Source organism: Plectrocnemia conspersa, unplaced genomic scaffold (assembly GCF_051122295.1).
Source record: "Plectrocnemia conspersa isolate PC_06_02 unplaced genomic scaffold, ASM5112229v1 ptg000013l, whole genome shotgun sequence".
NCBI classification, from domain to species: domain Eukaryota; kingdom Metazoa; phylum Arthropoda; class Insecta; order Trichoptera; family Polycentropodidae; genus Plectrocnemia; species Plectrocnemia conspersa.
The window spans coordinates 30,595,561-30,610,360 of NW_028277177.1; the positions used below are offsets into that span (position 1 = coordinate 30,595,561).

Below are 14,800 nucleotides of genomic sequence, written 5' to 3' on the forward strand. Positions count from 1 at the left end.
AACGCATCATATTTCTTTTATTAAATTAAGAGTAGGATAGTAGAACAGTCCTTCGGTAAATGGAAATTATACGACGGTGCGATGTTATCATTTCGATCACAACGGGAAACCACTATCTGTTGAGTCAACTACCATCTATAAAATAATAAAGCACCCTAAGAAGAAGGACGCTTTACTGTACATTAATCGTCATTATGTCACGTCTAAAGGTCAGCCCCGAACAACAATTGCTTCGAATTCCTGAGCGGAAGAACGAGTTTCTGAGAAAAACTCAGCGGTAATGGTAATAGTATCATGACGGAGCATTCCTCGGACGAATCGGCAGATTAAGCACCGGATTGTGGAACAGATCCATTATAGCCATCAGCAGTTGTTTGCACGAGACTGCCGAGGTAAGAGAAAGACCTGCCGTCATAAGTAGGTAAGCAGACTCTTACCTTAGCGCAGTCTGCACACAGCCTTCGCCGGAGAGAGGTGAGCCAGCCAAAGCTCCGCAAGAGAAAAAGCACACTGTACAAGCTTAGATTCGATCGATTAGTTGACTTATGTCGTTTTTCAATTCAATTCAATCTATTTTTTTTGCATTGCAGGCTCAAATTATTATGTGTCTATAAACTATAAATCAGTGAATTTGTTTTGATATTGTACTGTAAATATTAATTTAAAATGAAATATACGGTGCTGTGGTTCGGAGCGTGCTTCGTATGGAATATCATATATTCAGGTATTCATTATTTTATTTATATATTTTTAAGTATGAATTCGGGTGGATGACGGAATATTTATATGTATATTAAAATGAGCCGACAGAGATTTATGAATTATGTACATTGACAGAATATATATTTTTTTATGAAATTAATTAGATGTAGTGATTTTATGTTTTGATTTAAAAATATCAGTTATTGATATTAAAATTTAATTTTTCTTACAAAAATATATATTACTATTAAATAATAATATAAAATGAGGAATAAGGGATTTTTTGCAGCTGCATTGAATTGCTGCGCTTTCTAAATTAAGTACCAGTAGCGTTCTCCATTTTTAAAATATTTTTTTACTTTATTATCATTAGGTTTTAGCACAAATGTGTACGAATTTATATAAATACTAATTTAAAAATAAATGTTTAATTTTTTAAAATAGTTTAACTTACTAAGTCAATTTTAATTCGGTTCACGTTTGAGACTATTAAAATATAATTTATGAGATGAAACTTTTAAAATATATTTTATTATAGACCATGAGTTTATTTACGACATTCACAGCTATGTGTATTTTTATTACTATTTCATAATAATAATATTTAAACTTTAGAGAGTAACATAGTAAAAAATGGATTCTATGATTTCATTATTTTTTGAGTTTTAATTAAAAATCTATTACTGCTGTTTTAAGCATAAATATCGAATAAATCAACGAAAAACTAATATTTGTATATGAACGTGATGGTGAAACAATTATAGAAATATTTTCAATATATCCCAAAATATAGAGAACTAAATTTATAGTAAAATTATATTGCTAGATGTCTTAAATTATTATTGAAAAAATATATTGCTAATTTTATGCGGATAAAACTAGTGTATTTTACACTTAAAAAAATATGAATCAGGTGAGTGATGGAATTAAAATCCTGATACAAGTCATCCGGTATATAATTATTATATCGATTTAATCACTTATTCAGATGAACTTCCGTAGTTAATCTTTTAAGTTACACGTATAATTTTGTTACGTAAAGCTTTCTACGAAACTGGAATATATATCGAGTTGTGTAATTGTGGAAAATCAAATGATTGCTTACCAATTAACTGTGTGTGTTGACAGTTAAGTGATTATGATCGAATAAGTGAAAAGGTCACCGGATTTTTTTCACATTAAACATTTAGAACGCAAGGCCGGATTGAATTAATTTATGAGCATCGAACACAAGATGAATGTTTTCAAATGCATATAATGTAATTTATGTAAAACGATACTATACATGTTCTAAATTTGAGTTAACTTGTACATAAATATATAAATAGCTTGCCATTAATAAGAAAATATAATATTTAATTGCATTAGATTTTCAATCTATAAATTACAATAATCTCTTGATTCAATCGTTAATTAAACGTAGATCCGAGCTTCTCAAAGTATCGATTGTTGTCTATATAATTAAGGTTGCTCAACGTTCGAAGACTTCCCTTTCTCTTCCTTTCATTTTTGCGTTATGCAACGCGATTATTAAACCTTTTGTGTGTGGATGCTGTGTGTGTGTTTTTTTCGTTCATCTCAAAAAAATCTCGGCTGCATCTTTCGACTCAAACCCGTTTGTGTATATAACATTTGCACTTTGTTGTGTATGTAAATGGCGCGGGTCAATCTTGCAAGATGGGTGTTTTAGTGTAGCAATAAATCGGAAGGTAGTTCTTTGCCTTCTGACTGGACTGGTTTCTCTCGTCGGCGCCGAGATAACTGTAAAATCGTTCAAGATGTTGAACAGCACCAGAGAGCCGAAACGAAGTGGAGATAACCAAGATTGACTTGATCGTGGTCCGTAAACTGTGTCAGCTAGCTCAGGAATTCCACGTCAATTCTATGAACAAAATCTTTCGCAGAACTTGAGATACTTTTTGGAAACGCGCCTGCGACAATTTTTTTCTAAGACGCAAAGACGTATGGCAGCCAGTTAATTATTTTGTGCAGCTTTCGCTTTTAGGCAGTTCAGATCGACTTTCACCCATATATGCATACACTCATTAAACATATGTATCAGCAACGTATTAAAAAAATAATTTAAAGCTATGAATTACAATAATTGATGTTTCTAATGCATATTAATCGAAAAATTTATATAAATTTATGTTATATTATAGAAACTGGCAATTAACTAAATCATTTTGGTCAACGCTCACATTGAAAAGTATTTATTTAACTGCTCTAAATAATTTATATATTTTGATATAGCAGTTAAGTAAATAACGATTAATTAATTCAATCTTTAATAGGTTATCGTAAATTAAAATTATATGAAAAACGTAGAAAATGATACACTTGTTCAAAAAATAGAGTTCAAGTGGTTTCTGTATAATAAAAAGCATTGAAAGTAAATATTGGGGTAATATTTTTATATGTACATACGTGTTATAAATATTTTTTATTAACTTTACAGTAAAGTATGTTTGATTTTGTGAAATTTAAATAAAATAATTAGCGAATTATATCTAAAACGTATTTACATAAGTTGTATCAAAATTTTGGCTTTTTCAATATGGAGGCATAGAAATGTTTTATTAATAGAGCTGAAAAGAAGTAAAAATCATTTATAATATGATTTCAAATTTAAGCTTCTACTATACATTCCTAATTTATTCTTTAAGAATTAATATGAAAGATCAAGCATAAGTAAAATATTCTAATAAATAATTATTCTTTGATAAAAAAATAATATTTCAAAAATAAAAAATAAAAACCTACGTATATTTTAAGAATGAATTGTATGGTATTTTTTATAAGTTATTTCATGTTAATTTAGAGTATTAGTAAATTATTATAAATAAATCTAGTATTGTTTAAAAAATAAAAAAAAAAAATGACAGATTTATAAATTATTTAATATTAGGGCTAATTTGTTTACGTATTAACTAATTGTTTTAAGAACTAACACTGATCCAACAGTAAGATCAGTAATATTAAAAATATAAATAATGAAAGTCACTGATTTTAATTTAAGAATAAATTTTTTGATAAAAGGTCGAATTTATATTAAAAATTAATATGTATGTTTTTATTGACTATTAGTAAATAGTAATAAGATTAACAATATTTAAAATATAAAGAATAAAAATAACGAGCTTTTAATATTATAATGAACTTTATGTGTTAAAGCTTAATTTATTTTACAATAAAACGAATTCGTTATTGAAATAAATATAAAAGGTTCTTAGCAAGTATTTTTTTTAAAATCAATACTTTTTTATTATTAAAGTTAGCAATTTTTTAGGAATAAAAACTATCAAATTTATGATAATATAATAAAATATTTCATATTGAAGCAAATTTTTAATCAAAATAAATAGGATTTTTTTTATTAGTAATTAATCTTATTTTAGTAATATTATTAAAGATATTTAAAACAAAAATTGTGTGGTGAGATATATTTTTTTTACTCGAAAGTTTTGTATCAAGTACTAGTCAAATTTGCATAGGTGATTAAGTACTAAATCATTTTTTAGTATTTAAATTAGAAATATTCAAAATATAAGGAATAAAAGTTACTAATTTATATATTAAGAAAGAACTTTATGTTGTAAAGTATTAATTTATTTCATTTTGAGCTGAATTGTGTTCAAAATAAATATAAAAGGTTCTTTTGAAGACATTTTTTTTTTTGTTTAAGATTAAAAATATTTTAATATAAGAAATTTTAGTTAATTCTGAGAACATCTAGTAATAATAATAATAATATTTTAAACATATGGAACAAAACTGATTTTTTTATCTAGATTCAATCATTCTGTAGAAATAAGATTAAAAATATTTAAAACACGAGATATAAACATGACAAAATTAAAATTAGGTTGAATATTGAATACTATATAGAATAATATTTTTTATATTAGGGATAATTTGTAGTGTATAGCCTAGGAATAAAATTAGCAGTATTTGTAACTTAAGTATAAATTATTTATTATCAAGTAAAATATTCTACAATTATTTAGTCATTGATTCATTAATTTGTATTGAGATTAGAAATACATCAAAAAAAAAAAATTTTTTTTTAAAGTACAGTTTAGTCAAAATAATTATGACAGCTTTTTATCGAATATGCATTATCCAATTCTTCTAAATAGATCTAGTTTGTAATCATTATTAGGATTGTTTATACGATTAGCAAAATTGAAAACATAATTAATAAAAAATAGTAGTTTTTTAACAGAGATTTTACTCTATGTTTTAAGTATAAATTATTTAATTTTAGAGGAAAATTGGTAGTCGAAATTAATATTAATTTTTTTTATCAAGCATTAGTAATTCTGTTAAAGTTATTTCATGATCAATCATTCTCTAGTACTGGGATTCAAAATATTTAAATCAAAAGGAATATAAGCTTTAAATTTATTATTAAAAAAAATATGAGAAGATATAGCTATGGTGTCAGTGGTAAGAAAGCAGAACATAAAAGTGAAACACAAAGCAGATAAAAAAGTGATTCATTTTGAAGGGAAACTATAGCAAAAAAAACTAAGAAGAGCACTTTTTACATTAAGAAAGATCTCATAAATTTTTACTATGTTTCGAAACACATTTAATGTGTCAAGTGCCAATGTTAGCAAATCGATTATTAATTCGCGCATTGCCAACACAAAGTAGATTTTGTCAAGTCGTCTATTTATACGCATTCTATTTGTGGCCAACTTTAATTGATTTCGACATCGATGATTGCAAATTAATTGACATATCGGTAAAAGTAGTAATATATTGCGATTACTATTTAATAGTTCAAACATTACTGTTTTTTTATGGACAATTATCAAAAAATCGGCATGATATTACATAATATGACTAGATGCATTCAACAGTTCTGTTTGGTGACCTTGTATGGCCACAACCAGTTTTCGATTGTAAAATCAATATTTGATTTAAGAGAAGTGGAAGTGTGATAAAGTTTCTGAAGCTGTAGACAATTGGGGCAGTTTAGAGTTTATCGTGTTTCGAGGCCATTATGATAATGTCGATTCATTGTCACTTTCTTCGGATGCCATGTGACGATTTCTGCTTTCAGGCCATTCATGCATTTAAACGATGGCGTGACTTTAGCATAATCACGCTCATTTAACTAGATTACTAATTTTTGAATTCGACTTTTTTCTCTCAGGCGAGGCAGCTGGCGCTTATTTCGGAAAGTCTCTGGGTAAGCTCTCAGAGTTTCACCATGGAGTCTCCGGACATGTCTATGCAGTGGATGGAAGGACTCTGTTCATCAAGGACTTTACGTACGATGGAGAAGGACCAGGTGAGAATGTTATTTATATTGAAACGTTTATGACCCATCGGCTCCATAAATAATATTGTAACCGTTTAAAGTCGACCGCGTTTATTAACAGTCCAATCTCGCTTTAATGTAGATTATCTATTAAACACACATGAAAACATTGAAAGCTACTGGCTCACTTTCATCCTACTTTCGAAATTCTAAAGTGTAAATATGCATAGCAAGTTTATAAAATTAATATGAATTAATCCGTTGTTTAAAGATTAATATATTATAGCAAGAGTACAATGAGTACATTATTTAAATTAATGGTTTAGTGTTGCAAAATTAGAACCAGTTCTAGATACATTTATATAGAGTTATTGTGTAATTCATATTGAATTGTTAAATATTGAATTATATTTACAAAAGATGTACAATAAAAATTAAATACGGATTTATCGATTGAAACTATAATATGTTTGTGTATTAGTATTATTATATATAAATTATTTACTAACCTTTAAATATAAAACAGTAACAACACCTTAAAAATAACGAAGAGTTATATATATTTATTATAATATATTTATATAAAATATATAATAATAAATTTTTTAACAAAATATATATAAGAATAATGTTGTATTTTATTGAAGCAGACACATTTTTTATTATATATAAATATAGTCTAAGTAATACGAGTTATATATATTTAATACATATGAAAAATATAGTTTATAAACCAGAACGATAGACCTGAGTTCATATCCGATATGGAAGTAAGCCTTTTTAATTTATTTGTGTCTGGGAGACCGGAATTAATAATTATTATATAATTATGATTCTGATCGATCAGCAAAGATTTTCCTAATCTCACGGATGAATATCGTGATGAATAATTCACATGAAGCAAGTTGCTCATATTTAGTATTATTTTTTTAATAATAAGCTATTTTAGATTTTAATTAGAAAATATTTGATATGAATAAAAAATAAAAAAAGATTATTTATAATTTATTTTAAAAACTATACTTATAATATCTCTAATTTAAAATTGCTCAAATATAATTGTATTTAATAAAATCAGATACATGTTTTACTAAATAAATATCTCACTACTTTAATATTATATAAATATACTCTTAAAATAGTAACAAGTCATAACCCATTAAAAAATAACAATGAGTCTTATATATTTAATAGAAGTGGAAAATATGGTTTGTTTATTATTCATAATTTAATTTACAAAGTATTATTTTCATCTAATTTATTTTTAAACTCCTTGAATATTGTTTTTATAAAATAAAATACATTTTTATTTTATATATAAAATGTGTTTTATTTTAGAAAAAAATAAGTGTTATAGTAACAAGTATCAACTCTTTGAAAATGAGTTATAGTTTATTCATAATTAGAATTTTAATCATATTTATTTATCAATGATTTGAATATTGTTGTATCTTATAAGAACAGATTATATAGATATTAAATAAATTATTTTACATATATATTATTATATATAAATACATATACAAAATATTGAATTTTGTAATTTAATCAGAAATAAAACAAATATATCACTTGGATCTGATTTACAAAGGGTTCTGTATGTTTTTCATAATTTTAAGATAAATGCTAAAATGCAGTGAAGAGCAAAATTAAATATTTTTTTATATAGGGACGGTCATAATTATATATGGGAATATATAAATATGACCTAAGCTACAAATATTTTCTTAAGGGTCTCGTAAAGCCAACAAAAACTATGTATATTACTGAATGGATTTTGAGGTCATGTCATCATTAAAGTTTAAAAAATAACATAAAACATTTAAAATATCGTATGTATTTAGTCACGTATTATATTGCTAGCTAAATATATAATTTATATTGCATTATTTACAATGACGATCAATTCTTAGGTTTAACATATTTTATTGGATTCTGATTACCATTAACATTCTGAGGTAATAAAAAATGGATATGGTATTTATTTATTATTATGATCAAATTTATTATTTTTGTGATTATTTTTTACTCTCCAAACATTCTACAGATTCAAGGAATTAAAAGAAAACTTTTGTTCCTTCTCATTGACTTTCTAGTTTTTTTTATATTATCCCTTTTTTTCACAATATATTTATGAAGAACTGAAAATGACGTTTATGTACTTCCAATTTATATTTTTAATATTCTTTTCTATTAAAATTTCAAGGTACACTAAATATTTTTTTTTTCATTACATTTAAATGTGAAGATTTTCAGTCTCTTTATCACTAACTTTTTTAGTTAGAGCTTCTTAAAAATATAATGAAAAGCAATAATTTAATTACTCTAAATATTTTTTAGCTTCAACATTGCTCTCTCTCTCTCTGTCATATTTTAATTTAATAAGTAATAATACTTCATTAATATCAGTTACAGGATCTCTCAAATCTCTTTATATTTATAATACTAATCGAGCATCCCTCGTATTTGTTCCATTACCGTGCAAATTCCTCATCGGCTTTAGCACAACAGGTTTAGATGAAAAGCCACCATTAATTGAATTAGTTTGATCTCTTTGGCGCCACAGCCTCTTAGCATAATGGATACTCTTTCATATTATGACCTGGTCACCGACATCCGTTCTCTATCGTACAAAAGAATTTTAAGTATATTATTCGATATAAAATCCCATTCGGAATGTAAATTTTTATTGTGAACATCTCATTATGCGGCGTCTAAAACGTAACAAACACACATTTTCGCATATTTGCATCGTGTTTACATAGCGCGAAATCGAAACTTTTATTATTTATTTATACACTATAAAAACATAGTACACATAAATATTCATCGATCGATCGACATCCTTTCTCTTTATAATAACGATCGTTCGGAACGTATCGTGTGTGAACTGTGCAATCATTTTTGATAAAATAATTACCGATAGATCATCTGCGTTGTTTGATCTTGAAATATTAATAAATTGTAACCTGGAGCAAAAAGAGACAAACGAGCGGTCGGCCGTCAAACCGGTTCAATTTTTTGTGTTATTATTTTTCATGTATTCAACTCGAATAATATATACATTTAATAATAATTATAAACAGATTAGCATTTTTTATGATCTGTACAAGTTGCAATCATATACTTTTCCCCGAATTTGGTACTAGACTATAAAAATAAAAAATCCAAAAGATTGCGACTATTTGTATTCTTTACCTACTTTTCATATACAATTTACAAATTTTAATTTACTTTAGATTCTACGGATTTTTTTAGTGAAAGTTTTGTTATAATCAGAAATCGTGCTATTGACTTTGACACGCATCTATCACTGAGCTTTTAATATTTATTTTGTTAATCTACAAAGCAACAATACTCCATAAAATAATATATAATATAATAACATGTAATTAAATATACCTTCGTGTCAATGGTATTTTATTTCGTTTTTTAGTCTAAGTTTATTGTTCATTTTTGTGCTACAATTAAGATCGTCACGTACAATTTGTATGTGAAAGCAGAGTTGAAGCTTACGGACACTTCCTAAAAGCGTCCGTAAGCTTCAACTCTGGATTTCAGACGTGAGCTAGACCAGAGAATGCAAAGAGAGAAGCGGCGTCTTCTGTCATTAGGTTAGCCTTCTCTTGGTAAAAGTTTGTACGGACTTACTGGGTCCAAGCTTTTGAAATTTCCGTCTCAGCATAGATAGTAACGCCTAAAGACCATCAATATTAAGCGAATCGTTGATCATAAGGATTTGAGAACGAATCTTCTATTTCCTATTGCTTAAGTTTGATTTAGATGTTCAAGTGTGAACGTCAGTAGAAGTATCATAGAAAGTCAGATTTTAATTTTCGCCCCTTTCGGTGGAACAGCCGATTATCTGAGAGTGGAAAGTTTTTCGTTGAGAATAGATTGTCATTGACTGCTTGACCAGATTAGGAACGGCCATTTGAATGAAAATCCCGAATGCACGTATTATCCTTTATTGTGTCTTTTGCGACGGATAATTTTAATCTTTCTCATTCATGGTGAATATTTTTCTTAATTTTATATTTGTCTTAGACGTTTAAATTCGTCTTTGAATATCACATTTTCACAGTTTTTAATTTAATAGCAAATATTTAAATTTATTTGTAAATTTTGCTAAAAACTTTTTGACCGTTGAATTGATGAACTTTGGTTCAATTGATGAACTTTTTTATGTGATTTTAATTATATTATGTATGAATTTATTTTGTAAAAATATGTATAATTTATAAAACCTTTTAATGAATGTGAAACTATAAATAAATAAATAAGGTATAATAATACAGATATAGGTTTCATTTGTACGTATATATTTGTAATATATGTATATAAATACAAATAAAAAGTAATTAATAATCAACTAATTATATTTCTATATTCTCTAAAGATACTTTTTTGAAGAAAAAATGTTGGCAAGTAAGGAAGAATCATGTAAAAATGTTTGAGAACTTTCTAAATAAAATTTATGAGCTTCTAACTTTAAACTAGTTTTACCTTTATAATACTAAGGGAAATGAAATTGTATTTAATAATATTTCATATTATATAGAGTTTTTGCAATTGGGAATTATACAAATATTTTTAATACATAATCACTCGATACTATATGAGATGAAATGACAAATATACATTTTTATTCTTTAGAAAAATACACGAAAGATATTATTTATTAACTAAGCAATATTTTAGAAGATCTCATTTTTTTGTAACAAATTCTTTTCAAGCAATACTTGAAATTCTAAAAAAATTGAGTAAAAAAGCCTTGGTTGTTATTTAAAGCTGATTAAAATAAATATTATTAAGGCAAAATAAAAATTATTAAAAATTAATTTAAAAAAACAGTATAAATGAATTTTTCTAGATGCTCAAAAATAAAATTGTAATATGTGAAGAACTTATTTCATATAATAATAAATATTCCAGTTATATAACTATTAACAAATTCAATAAAAGTAAAAAACAATTCCAGAAATTAAAAAAAAATATCAGAGTTATATTAAAGTGCGATTATTTCTTAAAATTATTTAAGAAAGAAACATTAAAATAAATATAAAAAATAGACGTAAACTGTTAAAGCAATATTTTTATAAATATGTTTTCTTTATAAATACAATTATAAAAAATATATATTTATTTTAATTGGATCAGATTTTAGTCAGTATACAAAATTGCCAGTATTTTTTATGTGTCTTATTTTAAATTAAATGGTGCAAGTTTTTCAACATAATTGTAAATTAATAAAGAACAAAATTATATATTTTTATTTTGCTTCTTAAGAATCGATTCTGAAATATTTTTGTATGAAAATTGAAGCATAATTTTTTGAATAGATAATACATGAAATATAACACTAAATGAAAACTAGTTTTTCTATAATGGCAATAAAAGATTTTTTGACTGTTTATACAAAAAGTTGCTAAAACTATGTAATACTAAAGTATCATTTATGTTTTAAAAAAACTGACTATGTTATTTAATGGCAAATAATAAATTTAAAAAAAATATATAGAAAATGAAATATCTTTTTTATCAATCATCAGAGTTCCTAATAAACGTGTTATAATAGCTATAAGATGTGACTAATTTATTGAGATCCAAACCCCACTTTATATGAGGCATTTTTATAAATATTTACGTATGCGCTTATCAAATAAAATTGTAGTATTATATCTTTTAAAAAAACTAGAAAAAATATTTTAGGATGCTTAATATTATTGCCAAATAGTAAATGATTTATTAAAGCTAATCTTAATTCCAAATATAAATAATATTTTAAAATGATCAGTAAAGTAAAAATTCAGTGTATAAAACTGTTGTGCTTAAATTATTTACATATTTAAGATTCAATAAACGAAAAAATGTGATAATTTTAATTGAATTAAATATAATTTAAATTTTTTGTTAATCTTTCGTTGCTACATGATAGACATAAGAGCAATTCGTTCAACCATGTTAACACAATCAACAGTTTGAAAAATAGTGACATGTATTTTAATTGTTATTATCACGGTTTATAATGATAATAATATCATTATGAAAGACCTAGTTTGATTATATTTTAATTTTGTATCACGATATCTGTGAGATTAAAAAATCTAGAAATACCTAATCAAAATGAATTTTAAAAACACTAATATCGATATGGAATTCTAGTAAATGTCTTATAGATATAGGACACTGATTGATTCGCTAAATGAATAATAAATAGGCGTATTAATAATTTTATATAATTTTAAATATACAGATGATTTGATTGGAAAAAAATTATATACAATATTAATACATAAATTATTTTCTATCGATACTATAGTGGATTTGTATATTTTTAATTTTTTTTCCTGTAAATTAAAATATGTTCTGTGAAAAAAAAAACATAATTTTAATTTAAAATCATCACACATGTTTTAAATAAATTATATTATATAATAAAATTTATTTATTTACAAGCAATCATAAATCAAAGTTTTGGCAATGATCTTTTAGCATTATCTCTACTAAAATATCACATGTCTATTTTTTATTATATCGTGCTCTCACATACGACTTCATAACCTGTTATCAACTAAGATTAATAAGATTTTTTTGAACCGAACATAATATGTAACTAACTGTCACTTTCTAATCACGGTCATTGCCTTGACCACAGGAATGGTGAGATGCTGAAACTTTTTTCCATAATTTTTTCCCGATCTAACGACTCAAACGTAACACATATATAATTTATACGGTAATTCCTTATAAGGGAAACGGTCGTCTTCTGAGAACTCGTTGTTGCGCAATTTTGCTACAAATAACCGTTAATCGATATGGTTCTAAATTATATATATATTTTTATATTTAGCTGCTTTCTTCTACGTGGGAAACTCGAAAGCTCCGACCAACAACGGAGCCATAAGATTAAGGGATGAAAAGGGATCGGCCGGAGTGTTGAAGAGATATAGGAAAAAGGATATTACGCTAAGTCTTCCAGAAGGGAAAACGTTCCATTCTATTCGCTGGTTCTCGGTATGGTGCGACGAATTTTCGGTGAGTATAATTTTATATATAAGTTATAGTATAGATCATATTTTAAGCTATGAATTAAACTCCCACGTATTTGTGTGTTAATAAATCTATAGTTTTTTATATAGCAACGAAAACATAAATGTGTCATTGTAAATTTGATGTTAATGTTCGTTTCGATACGTATAAAAACTATTTTGCATTTTGTAATATATATTTTACAATTAAAAGCTAAAATAAAATAGGAAATATCAAGAACAACAGTCAGCCAAAAATAAAAAACCAAGAACCGAAACTTTTTATAAAGTTTTGGTAATTCATGTATTAAATATAATGATTTTTACATTATTTAATCATTTTATCAAATGTGAATGGTAATTACAGAGCAATAAAAAAGAATATTTCATAAGCTTCATTATAAAACAATAAGAAGAAATGTTTCATAAGTTATGTGTATTTTTTATAGGAGTAGATTGGAAGTAGAAAATGGTTTAGTATTGTAATTTGCAATTTTATAAAATATATAATATGAAGTCTTAGGAAAAATATTATATCAAAAATTTTCTGATTAATTACGATTTGCCTCTTTCATTAGCAAGATGATTTCTGTTTTTTATTGTGATGTTAGTTATAAACATAGCATAATTTAGTTACTTAATGTTAAAATTTAAGTCGAAATAATCAGACAAATACAGTGAATGTAACATAATAGGATACTGTATTACATTATAAACGATAAGTCAATAAAACTTTAGTTGTATATTTTATTAAAGTATTTTTTTATTATATTTAAATAAATATCAGTTGATAGAAAATGAAAATAAAAAATAAGAGATGCTCATTGAATTCATAAAATATTTTTTATAATATTTTAGGTGAACTTTGGAGATGTGAAGATTCCGAAAAACCTAGACTATCCCAAGCCTCAGAAGATATCGGGACTATCAGGAGTCCATGAAGTCTCATCCGATCCCATAGTCATAGTGGACGCTCAAACTTTGCTCATTCCCAACTTCAGCTATGACGGAGAAGCACCAGGTTAGTTTTTGTTGTAAATATGCCATAAAAGTAAACGTATACTCACATACACACAGGACATTGAAAAAGGTTACTATTTTTTATATTCGTGTTTATATCAACGGATGATCGAAGAGAAAGGAAGTCATGGCCGTTTAGACTAGTGCGATTATTAAATTTAATACCATTACTAATGATCACGACCGAAACACGTCTTATTCCGTTTTACAATACACATATGTAATATGCCAGCGGCTCTCAATCTTTCATTTTGATCAAGCAAATAATAACGTTCTACAAAGAGGTTTAGGGGTTAAAAACTGAATCAACTGATGACCTTTCAGGTGATTTATTCGCAATTTGACGATGAATCAAGATTGAAAAAAAATGTGAATCACACTTTGATGTTGTGCCGATGACTCGACCTTGACGTATCGCTCCCATGAGCTAGTCCTGGCCTCACCTTCACGATTCTCGAACCATTATTCAATATAATGGAAAATTCGTGCAAGCCTTCTTCATTACTCGAGATGATTAATCGGAAATGTGCAGTCGAATTAGTTCTTAAATGTCACCTTAGATTCAATGCTTCAAAATATATAGTATATCTTAGGCTATGGATGAGAAATATTTTAGAGCCGTAATAATCCAACTTTTAGAGAGTCAATCGTACGTTATATGCAAGAGAATTGGACCCTTATGATTAACTACAGAAAAATTTTCACTTTTTATTAGAAAAATATATAGTGAATTATTTATATATTTATTTAAATACATACGAATAATGCACCCTAC

At 25.9% G+C, this 14,800-nt stretch overlaps 1 protein-coding gene across 1 annotated transcript in view; it reads left to right on the plus strand.

Moving 5' to 3' along the window:
- The first annotated feature begins 440 nt into the window (after nt 1-440).
- Nucleotides 441-14,800, plus strand: part of LOC148227843 (protein Skeletor, isoforms D/E-like) — a 35,748-nt gene continuing 21,388 nt past the window's right edge. Inside the window, exons 1-5 of the mRNA XM_088202665.1 lie at nt 441-512; nt 591-724; nt 5,867-6,004; nt 12,828-13,012; nt 13,864-14,026. Coding sequence (XP_088058791.1) covers nt 667-724; nt 5,867-6,004; nt 12,828-13,012; nt 13,864-14,026 — 544 coding nt within the window. The 5' untranslated portion in view covers nt 441-512; nt 591-666. The remainder of the gene's footprint in view (nt 513-590; nt 725-5,866; nt 6,005-12,827; nt 13,013-13,863; nt 14,027-14,800) is intronic.